This window comes from Plectropomus leopardus, chromosome 15, assembly GCF_008729295.1.
Source record: "Plectropomus leopardus isolate mb chromosome 15, YSFRI_Pleo_2.0, whole genome shotgun sequence".
NCBI classification, from domain to species: domain Eukaryota; kingdom Metazoa; phylum Chordata; class Actinopteri; order Perciformes; family Serranidae; genus Plectropomus; species Plectropomus leopardus.
Genome location: NC_056477.1, coordinates 16,765,325 through 16,784,088, shown reverse-complemented (window position 1 = coordinate 16,784,088; position 18,764 = coordinate 16,765,325). Strand labels below are relative to the sequence as shown.

Sequence of the window (18,764 nt, the reverse complement as noted above, 5' to 3'; positions counted from 1 at the left end):
CAACATTATGATGTCTCAGTGAAGTTGACCTTTGACTCACAGTAACCTTGATGTTTGACAACCAATTAGTAATCAGTTCATCCTCAAGTCCAAGTGGATGTTTGTGCCAAGTTTGAAGAAATTTCCTCAAGGCCTTTTGAAGACATTGCCTACCAAAACTGGTAGGGACAGACAACCCAAAAACATAATGATTATGTCATTACTTTGTCATGTCTTTACTTTTTTAAAATCCAACATGAAGGTGTTCAGCTTTGACCTGTGATCATATATTAATTCAAACAAAAAATCCTTTGTGGTCTGTGGTCCAGTGCTGTTTCTATGGCTAATTATGTGTCAAAATATCCCTCAAAATTACCAATAATGTCAGAACCAGGATTGTGCAAGTGCAAAAGGTGGGGCAATGGTATCAGTGTTACAGTAATTAGGACATTAAATTTTTAAATAATGACATTTAACTTTATAGAAAGTTCAGCACATAAATGTGGAAATTCATTTTAGATTTCAGACAGAACTGCGAGAATAATTTATTGAAAAATGTATAGATTATCAATAGAATCTGATATTGCTTGATAATTACAACCAATGCACAAACAATAATACAATTAGCAAATCACAAAGTTGAAAAATGCATAGAATTCATTCAGCGTAAACACAATCCAGTGGACAGTGTTAAAAGGATTAATGCAACAGTAACTTCAAGTTTAATTCCTTCATTCTTCTTCCCTAAAAATATACAGAGGCTTTTCATCACTTATTTAAAGATGTATTTTTAAAGCATTGAATTGAAGTATCAGTATTGCATGGATCACTTGTGTTGTCCAAGTCCATTTGTATTTCAATGCACTGAACAGCGGTCACTGGCTGGAGCACTTTCTAAACGTTTAAGTGGCTGCTTTAAATAAACAGCAGCTCTCATACAATATTCCAAATCAACTTGAGATCATAGTTCAAGAAAGATGAACATTTAAGCTTAAAATCTGATAAATCTCATTCTGTCAGAGCAGCATTGTTCTTTTACAGCTGTGATTTTGGCAGTGGAGGTAGACTGACGGAGGAGTAGTGAGAGATGAGTCTGTCAGCTTCTCTCCAGCCAGTGAGAAGAGCTCCATGGACGGTGGAGTAGTAGAACGGATGAGTCGCCTCTCCAGCAAACAACACCTGCAGGGGCTGAAACAGAACAAACAAAGAGTCTTACAACCTGGTAAATAATGTACGGGTACGGTTAGTGCACACAGATGTGTTTGAAGATGCAGGTACCCGTGACTGTGATCTCTTCGTAGGCAGGGGCTCCATCATGTTCTCCAAGTCCTGCACTGAGCAGCCTACTGCTGGGTGACTGTATGATCCACATGTCCAGGGGTCATGAAACCACTGAGAGCGCAGGACTCTTCTCGGGGTGATGGCAGGGTTTCCTAAATACACATACTTCATCTTAAAAAAGCTTTTCATGGATATAAGGAAGCTCCAAACATAAAACTAGACTGTCTATGCAGTAGAAAGACACAAATACTTTTAAAATGGGTGCTACATGACCAGGGAAAACAGGGAAAAAAGGGCTGTGGCATTCACTTTTGCTCAGGAGGTAGAAAACCTACAACTACCAGAATGCACCGGCCATACAAGACAAATAAACACTCCTGCTGGTGGGTGACGAAATGTGTCCATTTGAGACACAGGAACAAACAATCCTGTGTTACACTTAAACATGAAGCTAAAACACGTTTCTAAAACATTTTAGGAGAGATATAGGCAATTCAGTAACAGAATCTCAATCCGTATTTGATTTGGTCTACCTAGTTACAGTGAAGACTATCAATGAAAAAGCGTCTAAGAGGCTAAGTAGGCTCGTAACTTTGACTCCTTTAAAGAAAACCATATGGAAGTGCAGAAATGCATTTTATAGTGATTTAAAAACTGAAAACTTGAAAAACTGATGCAAAACAAAATGAAACAAGATTTTAACTTTCAACAGAAAATATCAGAGCCAAACTCACCCTTTTTGTCTTAAGTGTCCCCACACCAGTGAAAGAATAGGTAAAAAAAGTGAAACCACACGCCCCATGTGTTAATTACAAGTTCAGGAAGTAAAATAAACTAAAAGAATGTGTACGGCCTAAACAAATAATAATCAACAGAGGATAAATACACATCATGGCTGTACTAGTTTTACCTATTCAGATTTTGGCCCGAGTTTGTGACAGACAGAGAGAGGTGTGTGTGTCTTGTCTTGATGTGTTTCTCTATCGAGGCACTGGTTAGAGGGAGGGACGTTTGCAACAGTTCATTTACACATACCACCCACGTTGTTTTGATACAAAGCTGGTTGAGAACATAAAGATCCCCCTGTGGAAGGGGACTGTTATGCTCACCTGTAAATCTGCGGATGAGTTGTGTGACGTTGTGTGTGACCTCCTGTTCGGACAGTGTCTCCATGTACTCAGACTCATGCCCAGCAATCCAGCCACACAGAACGTGGCCATACCTGAAAGTTAAACCAAAAGCATTACTCTCTTTCTATGTACTTACAAGTTATTTTCCATAAAATACAACATAATCAAGCCAGGCAGGCCAAAGCATTTGTGGTCGTTGACCTCTCAGTGGGTTTGAGCACAGTGAAGCCAAACATCTTCTTAATCCAGGACCTCTGTATGTCTGGCACCTGATCCACCATGACATCCTGAATCAAGAGATCAAACACACCAGTTCACCTGTTTGGGATACATGTTGGTGGAGAGTAAGACAAAATAATATGCTTGTGGACCCAACCAAAGACTCTAACTTTAGCTAAACCAGCCTCAAAGCCCACACCTGGAAAAGCTAAGACCGTTTTCAATGTTAATCATTTGTCTCTGTTTGTGTTAAAGGTTAATTTGTTTCAACAAGCCACAGTGATTAATCTTACTTTTAATGCTTTAATCACTGAAATATTCTTTACAAAGGCCTTATTTACATCAAAATTTAAACTATTTAGTATCAGCAAGTATTTTTATTTAAGTGTAACTGAGTCCAGAGTGTACGCATACACTTTTCAGTAAATGTAGACTTTTAATCATTGACCACACTTCTCACCTCATCTTCCCACACCAGGTGGATGACCTCACAGTCAACATCCCACCACGGTGAATCAAACTCCACATATATTTTATTGTTCGTTCCAAAACCCAGTCTCTGGACGGAGTGCAGCTTGTGTAGAGGGAGAGGAGGACAGAACAGGGCTGAGTGGTGCTTCTTTAGGTATCCTGAACAAACAGAGCAAACCACAACAAGTAAGGTTATAATGTGTTATGCACTATAGGGCATTTAGTTTGCTACAAAAAAAAGAAAAACAAAAAACATCATTAAATGTCTTGTTTTGCCCACAACCCAAAGATATTCAGTTTACTGTGATAAAGTAAAAAAAAAAAAAAAGACAGCGATAACAATCATATTTCAAAGCTGGAATCAAAGGGTTCTTACTTTTTTTCTTAAAAAATGACTTGAAGTGATTTATCACATTAGTTGATGATTATTTTCATAGTAATCTATTAATGGTTGAAGCTCTAGCTCATTACTGAATAGGGCTGTGCGATATGGACTTAAAGTCATAACATGATATTTCGGGGTATTTTTGTGATAACTATATTCTTGAGGATATGACAAAAATACTGAGAATATTTGATTATTAATCACAAAAACATGCAGTTGCAACACAATAAGTGTTATAGTTTCATATGTCAGCATAAATGTTGTTTTCCTTCAAATATTCAGTAAAAGCTGATCAGAAGTTATCTCTCAGCTCTTTAGTTTGTGAGCAACAGTAACTCATAGTGAGATTCAGAAATTGTATACAATATAAATATTACAACAAAATACTATTGATCAGAAATTACACATCTAAACTGTTGCAATTTCACTTTCAGCCACACTTGCTGTAAGGGATCATTATGCCGAAACTCAGAGATTAGCTTGAATCTAATCTGATTAAAACGACACCAAAAATTAATATTTTATTATTTACTACATCGTAAGCCACAAAAAATAACTGTGATTTACGGGCAGATCTAGGGAGATTTAATGCTTTTAGGGAGATTTAATGCTTTACTCTTAAATTAATGACAGGATTTAGTGAGTAAAGTCTTTATATTTGAAGTAGAAAGTGAAATGTTCGAGTATCTGAATGTCTGATTATACCTAGAGATACTGTGACAATAACATGATCAGCGGCAATCCTCTCCCCATCTTCACACTCGATCATCACAGGGTTTTCTGTCTTCTCTGTGTTGTTCCAGTGCACACAGCGAACAGGGTAATTGTAGGTCACTGAACCTTTCGGGAGCTCCGACATCAAGTTTTTGATAAGACCTTCATAGCCTCTGCATGAGAAAGAAAACTATGTTTAGGTCAATCACACATGCAAATGTGTGCTGAAACAATCAGTTAAATAACAGACTAAATTAAAACTACGAGAGCCTCCTGCAAGTATCTGGTGACTCATCTGGGTACAGTAAAAAAGCAATACAAAAAACCCTCCCAAAAACTGATGGAGCCGTCAGCTGGTGGGTCCACCACCTACAGAGAAAGGCATTGGGGTTTTTGGGCATTTCAAGTCAGCAGGAAGGCAAAGACGGTGACAATGGCGTGCTGACCCCTGACATCATAGACTGGTTCTGAGAACATGGAAGCTCATCTCTCTGGTGGGGACAGATTCAGAGCTGGTACAGGAGGTGGAGTGCTACCAACTAGTTATAGTCGGGATGACCTCTAAGCGTAGCACTGGGTCTGGAACCAAACTCCTGGAGGGGCTGGACTTTTCTGAAGTCGCCCAGATTGAGAGGCACCAGGTGGGTTTGAGAAACCTCATGAGCCTCTGGCTAAGAGTCTTTGTGTTTGAGTTCTCCCTGAAGAGTGAGTGGGAACTCTTTATATGACAGAAAGTTGCCGAGAGGATGTCTCTGACTGTTGTTTGTGCTTATGCACTGAACAGTAGTTGGGAGTACCCTGTCTTCATGGAGTCTCTGGATGGCGTCCTGGAAGGATACCGTCTCAGGACTCTATAGCCCTTTTTACACTGCCTGTTTAAGACGTGAATATTATGTCATTTTGCCGCTTCGCCATTCTACATATAAAGTACAATCGCAGAATTAAATGTAGGGAAAGACTGGTGCCGCCTTTAAGCCCCCACAGGAGGTAGATACAGTGCTGAAACAATGTCTGCATAAACAGAACAGCTGGCAGGGTGGGACCATGGGCAGGACGGATGAGACATTTTGACTTGTTACGTGTGGAACCCACGGCAGGAGATTTAAAAAGCAGGTGGAGGCAGTCATTGGCTAACTAAGAGCAGATGAACAGCGGCTGTAAAGCTGCAGGCTGTAAACTCTTTACCCTCCGAGCAGAGGATGACATTAGCTGCTATATAACAGAGACGGTAAATGAATGTTATTGCCATGTTATGCATTTTGTATTGTTTATAAAGAGCTGCGGAGGTGTTTGTTATATAGACCATAAAAGGCTGACGCTGTTGCTTTAACAGCTGTTGTTGTTGGTTCCGTAATGCCGTGCTATTGAAAATAGCATTCCAGTGTTTGATTGGTGTTCTGTTATTGGACATTACCTTTTTTGAGGTGATTCATAAGTGTCCTTGGTATCAGAAGGAGGGAGTTCAGAGTAGAGCCTCTGCTCTTGCATCAGCAGGAGCCTGCAGAGGTGGCTTGGGCATCTGATCAGGATGCCTCCCTGTGGAGGTTTCCCAAGCACATCCAACTGGAAGGAGGCCCCAGGATAGACCCACAACAAGCTGGAGGGACTTTATAATTCATCTGGCCTGGAAATGCCTCAGAACCCCCCAGGAGGAGCTTGGAAATGTTACTGGGGAGAGGGACATCTGGACTACCTTGCTCAGCTTGCGGCCCCCAAGACACAGCCCCATAAAAGTGGAAGATTAAGGGGCCCTTATTACATCTCACTCAAAAATAAATACTTGCAGAATCCTTTGGTTGCTGGTCGGACAAGCAGTTCCAAGCCACAACTTTTACTTGTGAAATTATTCATATGTTAATGTAGGAAATAATGACTTAATGAAACTGATTGAAGAAATGATTGTTAGTACGAACCCTGGAAATGTGCAGTCCAGTCCAGGAAGAGTCTTGTATAGGCCAAAGGCCCCCAGACCCACCTCATCCATACTGTGAGCTCCATTAACAGAGCACTCCACCTTCAACATGTTGCTGATCACGCACAGTCGCAGAGATCTGGTGGTTGCATCAACATCTTTCCACTTCTCTGCAACTCTTTGTTGAGCCTGTGCAAGACAACAAGCAACAAAAACAAACTCTTTATTCCTGCAAAATGCAATTTATTACCAACGACATCTGAGCTGGAACATCTCAGATATTTGCAGCTTACAAACACACTGCCAGTATTTATTTATTTGTTCACTTTAATCAGCGAGAGAAACATACCTCTGCACGTATGAAATCTCCCACACAGGTCCAGGGTTCTCCTCCTTTACTCTCAAAGTCTGAACAATCATTCAGTAACTCCATAAACATCACCTGAGCAGGATAGATTTCCTCTGCACTCAGCTTTCGACCTAAACACGACCCAGAGTACTAATTAGGAAAATATCATTGGGTTACACTCCTGCTACAGTAAATAATCATGACATCAGCGATATATGTCATTTAATATCAAACTTTCAGTTGGGTCTATTCTGCTCAAATACTGGTTTCATATTATACCTTATATTTCCAGTTTCAGTTTAAAAAACACATGCATAGCAAGATTTATACAAAGCACACACCCTAAAATACCTGATCTGCGGGACTAGTTTGTGACTTGTGTTAGCAGGCTGCTGTACAAACATCAGTCTGACATCAAGCAAGAACTCTTTCTTTAAGGTACACAATGACATGACTGTGAATATTCATCTTTCACTCAGTGGGAGAAAGGTTAGTTCAGCTCTGTAGGACATTTTTCTATTATCCTGATATTATTATTAGAAGCTTTCTTAATGTGATTAGTCTTAAAATATACTATGATTTGTAAAACATCTGGCAACCTGAACTGCTGAAGACATTGGGAACCCAAGGGGGATGTCCTTCGACATCCATGGCCTGGTTCTCTGGGGTGAGGGCCTCTGGATCCAGCAGCTTGTACTTTCGGGCCAGACAAAACACGGGGTTCTCCTCGGACGGTCCATGGATCCAGTTTGCCCCTATCTCAACAATATTATCACCTGAAGATGGAAAATACTGTATGTTTATATATATATATTCATTTTTCTGTAACATAGTTTCCCTCCAACTTCAGATCATTTCCTTGTCACCTTTTATATTTGTTTTTGCAACTTGTTTTGGTTTGTTTTTATCCAGTGTTTTGGAAAGAAACCAGACCAGTTTTCTCAGGTTTCAGAGGTTTAAATGCTAGTTAAAGGCATCTAAATGCAGCACGAGAAAACTGATGTTGATCCAGGTGTTCAAAGGTTAATTACAGTTTGTCTGTGATAGGTTTAGGCCTATATATGAAACACTTGCGTAATAATCTCTTGTACTTGTCAGTCACATTCGAAAGTAGACATATGGTCTTAGAAAAGACAGATCAAAACAGTTTTAAAATTAGGTGAGAAAGCACTTTGATCTGTAAGATCTGTTTAGTATGGAATCCCAATATTCACAAAAGAAGAGATTACAATAGTAGTTGCAATACAATTTAAGGTTTATAAACAATATGGTCAGTGCTCCGTGGATCACAGCGTATGGAGATAACGCTAAACTTCCTGCGACACAATGGCAAAGCCATTAAATAAATTACAAAGTGACCTTTGAGACTACGCAAGAAAATGTGTTTTTATGATTTACTTGAACCAGACTAAAAGATCAGCTGCAACTGAAGTTGTAAATAGCTGCTTCACACTGGTGCTCACCCAGTCTGCCCGTTTTTATTCTTCCTCCGCTTCTTGCAGTTGCTTCAAGTATCCGCACGTGATGAAATCCGGCGTTCACGAGCCGCTGTGCTGCTGCTATACCTGATATACCGCATCCTATTATAACTATTTTAGCGTTCACACGCTTTGCCATGGCTGATTCTCCACTGATGATATAGGTTCACTGTGCATATACTTTCGAAAGCCACTAGATAGAGGGCGATTTAAAAAAAAAAAAAAAAGAACGGTTTCCGGTTAAGAGTTTCAAAATAAAAGTTTTATAGTCGAAGACTGCAACGTTGAACGTTACAAGGGTGGAATATTAAGGTAGAAAATGAGTTTAAAAATTCACTTATAAATTATAAACCTTCTTTTAAATAACACCAGTAGCTCCAGATTGTGAGCCATCTCATTGGAGTCACAAAGATACAGTGACGGAGTTATTATTCAATTGTTAATTCCACACTAAAAGAAAAAGTCCTTCTATGAAAATAAAAATAATGATGCTATTTAGAGATTATATTTTAGTTTTCAAGTTTACATTATCATTTTAATAAATTCAATCAATCAACAATCAGTTTATTTGTCACATGAAATGCAATCTGTCAGTTCCTCTAATTTGTGCTTTTAAAACAGTGTAATAATGATTAATGTGTGTCAATTGAGGGCTGAGGGCCAGGTGTGGGGATAGGCAGATTCTTTATTTAGGATTCTTGTTGCTTGAGATGCTATGATCTTAGTGGTTAAAACTTTTTTGGGGGACTCTGCCAGACAGCCTTTTCTTGGACACCCAGACCACGATTCTTTCCCGCCTAACCTTAAACAAGAAATCCCTTTTTAGGCAAACTTCTCCTAGTAGCTAATGTTGCACAACTTTCCCTCGAAAAGAAGAAACTTCTCCATACTCACCAATCTTAAGTATTTAATGCTTGATATTGGGCATCATCTGTGCATTGCAGAGAGTGATACGTTCTGTGGCAGACTGAAAATGTAGTCTGAAAGAATGTGTATCCCATTACAGTTTTTGTTGGCGTTTTAATTATTTTACCATTTCACTTTAAAAGAGTACTCTGATTTGGCATTGCAATCTCAAGCTTGTAGCCTGTTTCAGCCTCAACTGACACTGCCCCAAATAACCTCACTTGAAGAAATAATTTCCTGAATTGCCTAAAAATGTGACAAAATTTTCACTTAACTTAATCAAAAATATAATAAAACTCAATAAATATTATAACTGTCTTTTACATGGCTTTTGTCACATACAGTATGCAGTAGTACTCCCCAACTTCTGTAAACAGGCTTTAATGTGCAAAATCACTATGTTGTTACATTTTCAGTACGAAAGATGGTTTTGTTTGCTCTTCTTTTAAAGTTTTTGATCTGGACTGACGGAGGAGTAGTGAGAGATGAGTCTATCAGCTTCTCTCCACCCAGAGAGAAGAGCTCCATGGACGGTGGAGTAGTAGTAGGGATGAGTCGCCTCTCCAGCAAATAACACCTGCAGGGGCTGAAACAGAACACTAATTAAAAACCAGTTATGTAACGTGTACATGTGTGTATGTGTGAGTAAATAAAGGTTTATTTGTGTACCTGTGACTGTGATCCCTCTATGGGCAGAGGCACCATCATGTTCTCCAGGTCCTGCACTGAGCAGCCTACTGCTGGGTGACTGTATGATCCGCATGTCCAGGGGTCATGAAACCACTGAGAGCGTAGAAATCCCTTAGGGGTGATGGTAGGGTTTCCTAAATGGACACAGATAATATGCTGACAAGAACCATCCTCAGTAGGCACAGAAACTTTTTAAGAAAATATAAAAATCATAAGAAGCAAAGTGCTCACACTGTAATTGAATTGATCAAGCCAATATAGTGAGCCAAGAAAGCCAGCTTTTCGTGCTAAGAATTTCATTACACAGTGCAAGCTGTCGTCCATGTGATGACAATAAAGGCTTTCATCTCCTTATGTGCAAAAGCTTGAAACACAAAGATTAAAGCAATTTCAAACAGTAACTCACAATTTTTAAGTGCCCCTCAAGGTTGTAAAACTCACTGCTAAAAACACTTCTCTGCTCTTCTTACAATGAATGAGTCAAAAACTTGCAGTTTGGCCAGAAGGTGGCAGTACAGGAAGGGCCACTTCGGCTGCATTTCAGTAAAAATGTATTGTAATGTAATGTAATTTATTTAGACAGGGGCAGTGCACAATAAAACATTAACCTTATATAAAACAAGGAGAGATGCATTGTACCAGGTTCTAACAGAGCTGCTATGTATTTTCCGCCTGTAGTCCCCGGGCAGGTTGGTGGTGACCCTTGTCATTATGTTACTGTACTTTCAGCCCAAATGTATCACGATTCTAAACTACTATTGCTTTAAGTTCATCTTCTGAGTCGTACTAAAAGTGGGATACATTTTATGTCCAGTGATCATGATAATATTTCTTAAAATGAGTTCTCAAAAAATGTCATACTTTACAGAATAAGGGGGAGCATATTGTAAAATTGGACACATTTTATTCTCACCATGCTTAATTTAACTTTAAATTGTCATGATGTTCCTCAGCTGACATTTTTTGAAATTTCCATTTTTAAATAGGGTTTTTGGCCCTATTTTTAATTCTTGGCCTTAAAATAATAAATAAAATTAAATTAAATTCGCATTATCTATTTATTTATTTAAAAGTTCTACATAACTTTCATATTTTAATTAAGTAAATGTCTTAATTTATTCAATTAAGTTCTGTCAACTGACAGATCACCCCCCCAGAAATTAAAATATGGATTGTCCCAAAACCATGCAACCAGCATCATTCATTTTTCTCAGTGCTGGCCATTCTGAATACAATCTGATGTGTGTCCTGTCCTAACACTTACATATATTTATCTATTTAATTCATTTTTTTACCTTTAACAGTGCGTTGTCAAGGGGTATATTAATTGACTGTAGAATATGTTGGGTACATTGTTATGGCTTATTCATAGAATTATAATTCTTTTATTATTCTAATTCAAATAAATGTTGAAAGGTTAGCTGTGACAAGGTTAGCCTGACAAAGATGACATCGTCACCCATGCTATGTCTGCCATTAAAATGATGAGTTAAAACAGCCAAATTGTCAACTAAGTTACCCAGTACGACAGTTGACATGACCCTATTGGGAAACTGGTGAAATATCTTTTCACTTAGAATTTTAAAGAAGCTGTTAATGTTAAGCTTTGCAACTAGTGTAAACATCACACTAAAAGAATATCTTATCTCTTATCTCTTAAACCACTGTTGGTTTTTTTTTTTTATTCAGAGCACACATTACTGAAATGTACCCCCAATTCTAGAGGAGCTCCTCACTATCTCTTCAGAGGTGAGCAACCACAGTTTTGCGTACATTACTGCCTCCAAACTACTGATGTATTTTCTTGCACCAAATGGATACCTTTAAAGCATTGTGGGTGATATACACCTCCTTGGATTGATCTCACCAAGTTCACTTTAGTTTTTTAGACAAATGGAGCGACACTTATAATTACGGTGACTCCCCCGAGGGCAAATGCTGAAGAAGAGAAGTCAACAGGGGCAGGCATTGAACAACAAGTGAAACACATTGTTCCTTCAATCAAAGGGGGTTTCTTGTCATGCCAGTTTTACAAGAATAATTGTGTGAAATATTTTCTGTTTTTGCTGTCAGGCTTCATTGTACAGTGGCTGGTTCAGGAAATCTGAGTCTTTATTACCAGGCTGAACTCTGTGTCTGTAGTCACTCTAAGCTGTAATTATTTAGCTGATGATCATGTTACAAGTAAGTTACAGTGCGATAATAACCAACTTTAACAGTGTGAGTACCACTTGTGCTAACATCCTAGAAGTACAGTACTTACAACTGGGGATCTTGTATTGTTATGAAAATCTGACGGAGTTGGAAACATTCAGATGATTATAGACCAATTTCATGTAGATGTATCAAACACCCACTATTTTTAAATATGTGGCCAAATGCTGATGCACTCAATATTTAACCCTTTGGAGCCTGGAGCCATCCGTTTTATTGTGCTGCATTGAGATGCCTTCCACAAGTATTTAAACTTGGCAAGAAATGGCCAGAAAAAAATGCAAGGGTGACAAGAAATAGACTTTCAGATAAGCTTTGGAGTGATCATTAGATATTATCCAAAGGGGGGAAAAGGTCCTGAAAACTGTATTTATAATTATTTTCTAAATATACACTTAAGGTTATGTTAAAGACAAAAAAAAAAAATTATTTCATTTTTTGGCATTTTCTTAAGGTCATTTTCATGTCTGTTTTTGTTTTCTTTTACTTTTTGCTTTTTATTTATTTTCTGGTAATAGTCTTGTATCTTTTTACTAAACTTCTTGCTAATTTTGGGCCGTTCTTGTTAAGTTGCTCATTGCCTTCTTCCCATGTTTTTGAAAGAAATTAAGCCAATTTGCCCAGGTTTTTAGAGGGTTGAATTACACAGTCAAGTATTTGTAGTACTGATGATATGAATATTAACAACACTTCTTTCTAATTTTGTGACAATGTGATGTTTTCTTTATTACTTTCCTCTCCTGTTTACCCATTTAACAATTTACCTAATACCCTTATATTTGTGGGTTATGCCTGTTTATTTCATCATTCATTATCATTATCATTATTATTATTATTATTATTATTATTATTGTATATGTGCATTTCTCAGGAGCATCTTTAAATTTGTCATCAGGCTTTTTTTTAATCTCCTTCACATCTTTAATATAATATGATATGATGTGCTGCATTGCCTGTTTTTTGTGTGTGTGTGTGATCCACTTTGTTAAGCAGTTTGTACCTCTGCATTTATGAAGAAAGTCAAACAACAATAAAATACTGCTATCCACTGTCATCCACACTAGTAATTAGGAGGCAGCCACACGTTGAGACTCACCTGTGAATGTACGGATGAGCTCTGTGACTGAAAGCCTGATCTCCTGCTCAGACAGAGTCTCCATATACTCTGCCTCGTGCCCTGAAATCCAGCCACAGAGAACATGCCTACACCTGAGAGTTTTAACCAAAATGAGCAGGAGGAGTCACATATGAATTACCCTAAAAACTTTAAATAGATAAGACTGAGCACCTGTACTTTTAAGGTGCCTAATAAAAAAATGTTGCTGACCTTTCAGAGGATTGCACCACAGTGAACGCTGACATCTTCCTTATCCAGGCCTTGTTTGACACCTGGTCCAAAATTTCTTCCTGAAGAGACAAAGGACATAAACCAAACAACTACATTTAGGTGTCCATTTATAATCAGGTTATGTTTATCCATCAGTGATATACTACTTATCAAAGATGGATTATTCAGTTATGTGCGGATGTGAAAAATGTATAAAAAAAAATTGTTTACTGGTGTCTTTAAAGAATTAAATGTTTTCAGAGGAAGTTGTTTATGCAGTAGCCTCTACTTTGATAGGAAAAAAAAATGGATTGATTAAGTATCTCAGAGATACATGTCAGTGTTCATATCCATCGATTGTACATGATGGACCTTTTCAGCAAGTAAGTGCAGTAGGTCTGTTTATTAAGATCATATAATCATAGATGTAGGTCAAATTTTGCATCAAAACATCTCATTCTTCTGCTGAAGAAATCTATTAAATCTGACACAAGGCCTCATATTTAAGGGTGCCAAGTTGCAAACCATCATTGAAAAAAGTTAGACATATTCTGTGCAACAAGTTTTAACTCTAAACTTGTCAAATGATGAAACTGATAACTGGTCAGTGGCTTGTCACGGAAGTATCTCTCTCGGCTCAGTTTTGGAAGTTCAGAGATGGTGTGACAATTTACACTCCGGACAAGCATCATAACTTTTTAAAATAAACTTCAGTTTTTACAGGAAATGTTGAATTTCCTATGAAAATACAGCTGCTCTGTGCATTGGTTTCTGATGCTGACAGGTCATTTGACGAGTTGGAATGAGACTGCGTTGTCTGTCACCCGTAAATAACACTGAAACACTGATTCTGTGCATGTTTGTAAATGTATTTTGTGTTTCATGGCAGCACTACAGACCTCATCTTCCCACACCAGGTAGATGATCTCACAGTCAGCATCCCACCATGGTGACTCGAACTCTATGAATATTTTGTTGCATGTTCCAAATCCTACTTTCTGGATGGAGCTCAGCTTGTGTGCCGGTAAAGGAGGAGAGAACAGTTCTGAATGGTGCTTCTTAAGGTGTCCTGACGAGAAAATAAAAAGTTTATGGTTAGGTTGGGTGGTGGGTGGGATAAGACACATTTCCATACCACTTAAACTGAGGTTATGCCTCCTTTTTACTTTTTTACTGAGCCTGCGGGCAATGCTGCAAATCAACAAGAGAAACTGTTGGATTTCTATATAATTTTTGCATCAGTGTGATAACTTAACTTGATTTTAACCCTTTGAAACCTAAATAGGTATCAGTTTTCTGTGTTCAGACGCCATCACAAGAATGTAAACCTTTGACGTCTGGGCAAATGGGTTTGATTTTTTTTTTTAAATGGGGAAAAAAGACAATGGCCAACGTGGAAATTAATGTCCCTAAACATTGCAAGAAATTAGTAAAAGGTGACAAGAAAATTACCTAAATACCTTTTTTTAGTTAATAGAGGGCAGGATGATGACAAAATTATCCCAAACTGAAAAAATGTCCAGAAAACTACATTTATAATTCTAAAAATTTTAAGTTTACAGAAAAAAAATAAAATAAAAACAAACAAATTATATTATATTTATTATTATTATTATTTTCTATTATTATTTTTTAGCCATAATCTTGTTGCCTTCTTCCCCATTTGAGAAATCAAATGAAAGAAATCAGACCAATTATTTCATCCATTTGAAATTTCTCGACTGATTGATAAATACTATCTATCACAATGTTTATTGTTTACTTTTTTTTTACTGTAAAATTGCATATGCCGTAATAAAGGCTTTTATCCACACTGACTAATACTACTGTATAGCCAAAAAATGTTACCAAAAAATATAGTACCACAACAAATAAACTTCTCAACTTTGGTAGAAATCCTTATGTCTCATTAAGTGCCATTCACTGAACAATAGTACAGTATGTGTGCTGAAGTCTACCTAGGGACACTGTGACAATAACATGATCAGCAGCAATCTTCTCCCCATCATAACACTCAGCAGTGACAGTGTTTGCTCCGCTCTGCGTGTTGTTCCAGTGGACACAGCGAACAGGCCGATTGTAGGTCACTAAATCAGCGGGGATCTCCAACATCAAGTTATTGATTACACCCTCGAAGCCACTGCAAAAAAGAGGAATAAGTAAAAGTTATCTAGATACATACAAGAAGGCAAAAGAAGTGAGTCAGTAAAAAATAGAGCTGACAGCCGCTCTCAAACAGGGGTTTTGAATGACACATGACATCCTCTTAACTACAGTGCGTTTAAACATTACACATTTACTGTCCACCATTTCAGTTTGTCTGGGAAGCACTGAACGTATGACTAAATACATAGCCCTTTTTACACAGAGATCACACAGTAAGGCTGGTACTGAGTCCCTTCTTTATGCCGCCTTTGCATTTTTACACAGAACCAAACAACACCACTACACTACAACACACTACTATGCTACCTCCTCAAGGGTAGCATAACAGCGCAATATACCTGCCTTTACCAAGTAGTGTAAAAGAGGCTAACTGCACTGTGAGAGAAGTGCAAAATTTTGTAAATAATGTTGACAAACACGTTTTTACGATAATTTTTTCAACATGGAGGCATAGGAGAAAAACAAATTCAAAAGCTATTTCAGAAATACATGAGACACAATGAGTTATTGATATGCAAATGGTCATTTTGCAGATAAAGTATTACTTAAATACATGTTAACAACTATTTTTACTCTCGATTAGGTGTGTATGATTATGTTTATGAGTCAGAACAAACCTTGGCAATGTGCAGTCCAGTCCAGCTAGAGCCTTGTAGGTATTATATCCTGCCATGTCTACCTCATCCATGGTGGCAGTTGCACTGGAGCAGCACTCAAACTTCAACATGGCACTGATCGCACACAGCAGCAGGTCCCTGGTGCTCTTATCCTTATCAGCCCACCTCTCTGCTGCTCGCTGTCTTGCCTGCACACAAACAAACAAGCTTCAGTTTATCATCAAGAACATCTCAGATCTTAGCAGCAGGAAAATACTTTTGGTCACCAAAAGACAACGTACCTCTGATCGTATGAAATGTCCTACACTAGCCCAGGGTATTTCTGTTTGACTCTCAAATTTGAATGTATCGTCCATTAGCTCATTTAACAGATCCAGAGCAGGTTTTATGTGCTCAGCACTGAGCTTCTGACCTGCATATGAACCACAGAGAAATATCAGTAACAGTAACAATCTATTTTTTTTTTTGCACAAAGCAATCAATAGCCACACTACTGGACGCATTATGACGCACACAAAGCCACATAACTTGAATGTTTTAAAACAGGCTGGTGACATGTTGCATTTCATTATCTGGTGACCTGAACTGCTGAACCAGTTAATAGCCCAAGGAGGATGTTCGTCGACGGCCGTGGCCTGGTTCTCTGGGGTGAGGGCCGCTGGATCCAGGAGGCCATAGTCACGAGCCAAACAAAACAGCGGGTTCTGCTCAGATGGACCGTGGATATAACTTGCTCCTATTTCTGTAATATTATCACCTGCAGGAGGAAACCAGGACTGTACGGTTACAGAGAAAATAAATATGCTTGATAACATGTTTTACTCCTTTATAAGACTGTGCATCAAGTGCCTTTACAAAGTGATGTGTTTGTATTGTTACATCTATTCTAAAATTCTTGCTCCTGCCAAATACCCCTGATATTATAATAAAAACTGAAATTAATACTTTATTGAAATTGAAACTAGTAGACTCACTCTGAAAAACTAACTGACAAGAGCTGAAAACAAAATTAAAAATGTAAATAAAAACTAGTGACAAATACAAAACTATGATAATTCTGCTACACAATTAAACAACTGTCATAATCATAAGTGTGACACTTTTTTCCCATTGTAGAACTGCGGCAGACAAACTATAAACACAGCCGCTAGGCCAGCATTTCTTTGTTATTGTTTTTGTTTTCAGGCCTGCAGAATCTTCATGCTTTAAATTCACCTCTAATATTCAAAATATTTATTTCACACTGTGGATCGAGGTGCACCCTTATGATAGGAGAGCAGAATAAATCAACAATGATTTTTTTTTAATGTACAACACAGAAATGATTTGTAATAGTTTTCAGTTATCAGTTATCTCATCCCATCACTTTGCCATACCTTCTTACGTCGATCGGCTAAATCATTAAAACCACTGACAGGTGAAGTGAATGACATTGATCACCTTGTGATGATGCAATGTTCTGCACTTTGGCATTTACCAAGTGGTATTCATTCATGTGAATGCCACTTGTCATGCACAACCCCCAAACATTGTTGCTTCTCATGGCAATGGCACTTCCTGTTGGTAGCCCCATTACCCACCCAGCAGGACAATGCACCAAGTCTCACCATTAAAAATGCTCAGTAAACGCCCGGAGGACATGACAATGGGCTCAGGACATCGACCTGGCTTCCAGATACCCTATCTGATCCAGCATTCATGGGACATGCCTTAAATCCAGAGGTACCCTGGACCTACAGTGGGGCCACCTTGGATCTTGCTTGGCGCTGACCTGTCAAGCCATGGACACAGGACTTCTGGGGAGTCCTGTGGTGTCTGGCACAAGGGCGATGGCAGCAGATCCTTTGAGTCCTTCTGTTGGTCCTGAGGTTGAGTACTAGCACGTCCCACAGACACTTAATTAGAAATCTGGAGGCCAGGTTTACACTTTGAGCTCATTGTCACATTCCTCAGGTCACACTTAAACAGGTTTTGAAGTGTGGAACAGCACACTGTGCTGCTCAGGGAGCCACTGCCATCAGGGAATTTCGTTGCCATGGGGTGTTCTTGATCTGCAGCAGTAATTGGGTGGGTGGAGCATGCACCAAACTGAATGCAAGTATCAAGGGTTTCTCAGCAGAGTATTGCATTATAATGAGATGGATGATGCCATTCACTTCATCTGTCAGTGGTTTTAATGTTTTAGCTAACTGGTAAATACTTTTTTAGGGAGAAGCAGTTTGTTTTCCCCAAAGTCAACTTTCAATAAAAGCTGTTAACAGAGAGGTCTGTGGATTTATTGTTGTTTTCAAGCTTTTTAGTTTTGTTGTAATCTGTAAAATTAGTTTACAGATTGTATAGTTTGTTTTTTTAATACAAAGGGCTTTCATTTTGGTTTATATCCAGTTTAGCTGTTTTTTCTGGCAGTTGAGCCTAATAAGAAAATTAAATTCAGAATTGAGTGCAGAAAATATTGGCAAATAATATATGGTATAGTTGAAACAAGGTATTTCTGTTTGCAGAGTCAGGAGGGCCTATTACCTGTGTGGCTAAATAAAAACCAGCGAGGGTTACTATCAAAAATGATATGTATTTTTGTGTTTTCTATTTTACAAAAGACTAAACGTTAACTGCAGCTCTTATGTTGCACAAGTCGCTCACCTAGTCTGCTGGTTTTTATTCTTCCTCCGCTTCTTGCAGTCGCTTCAAGTATCCGCACGTGATGAAATCCAGCGTTCACGAGCCGCTGTGCCGCTGCTATGCCTGAAATTCCGCATCCTATTATAACTACTTTTGGGTCTGCACTCATAGCCATATTATCCTTGAATCAAAAATAGCCCTATCAACACAAAGTGGGGTGTCAACTGCGTTACGTGTCTATTCGTACCGTGAATTCCGCCTACCCTTCTGTGGGTAATTATATTTTTTGTGTCAAACTTCTTTGAAG

General features: G+C 38.4%; 1 protein-coding gene across 1 annotated transcript; it reads right to left on the bottom strand.

Moving 5' to 3' along the window:
* Nucleotides 1–492: 492 nt before the first annotated feature.
* On the bottom strand, nucleotides 493–18,764 carry paox (polyamine oxidase). The gene is made up of 20 exons (XM_042502604.1): nucleotides 18,479–18,764; nucleotides 16,419–16,595; nucleotides 16,120–16,250; nucleotides 15,839–16,026; nucleotides 15,014–15,195; nucleotides 13,955–14,124; nucleotides 13,056–13,135; nucleotides 12,825–12,937; nucleotides 9,494–9,648; nucleotides 9,271–9,410; nucleotides 7,904–8,070; nucleotides 7,040–7,216; nucleotides 6,441–6,571; nucleotides 6,093–6,280; nucleotides 4,171–4,352; nucleotides 3,070–3,239; nucleotides 2,592–2,677; nucleotides 2,370–2,482; nucleotides 1,258–1,412; nucleotides 493–1,167 (listed from the first exon to the last, which is right to left on the bottom strand). Exons 1-20 carry the CDS (start codon nucleotides 18,630–18,632, stop codon nucleotides 1,015–1,017), a joined length of 3,012 nt encoding a protein of 1,003 aa, XP_042358538.1. The 5' UTR covers nucleotides 18,633–18,764; the 3' UTR covers nucleotides 493–1,014.

Excerpts from the sequence above, each read along its gene's own strand:
- paox (XM_042502604.1), bottom strand. The coding sequence starts at position 18,632 with ATGGCTATGAGTGCAGACCCAAAAGTAGTTATAATAGGATGCGGAATT. Across the intron at positions 14,125-15,013 it reads TATTGTCACAGTGTCCCTAG|GACACCTTAAGAAGCACCAT; the intron begins GTAGACTTCAGC and ends TTTTCTCGTCAG. Across the intron at positions 6,281-6,440 it reads GAGATTTCATACGTGCAGAG|GCTCAACAAAGAGTTGCAGA; the intron begins GTATGTTTCTCT and ends TGTCTTGCACAG.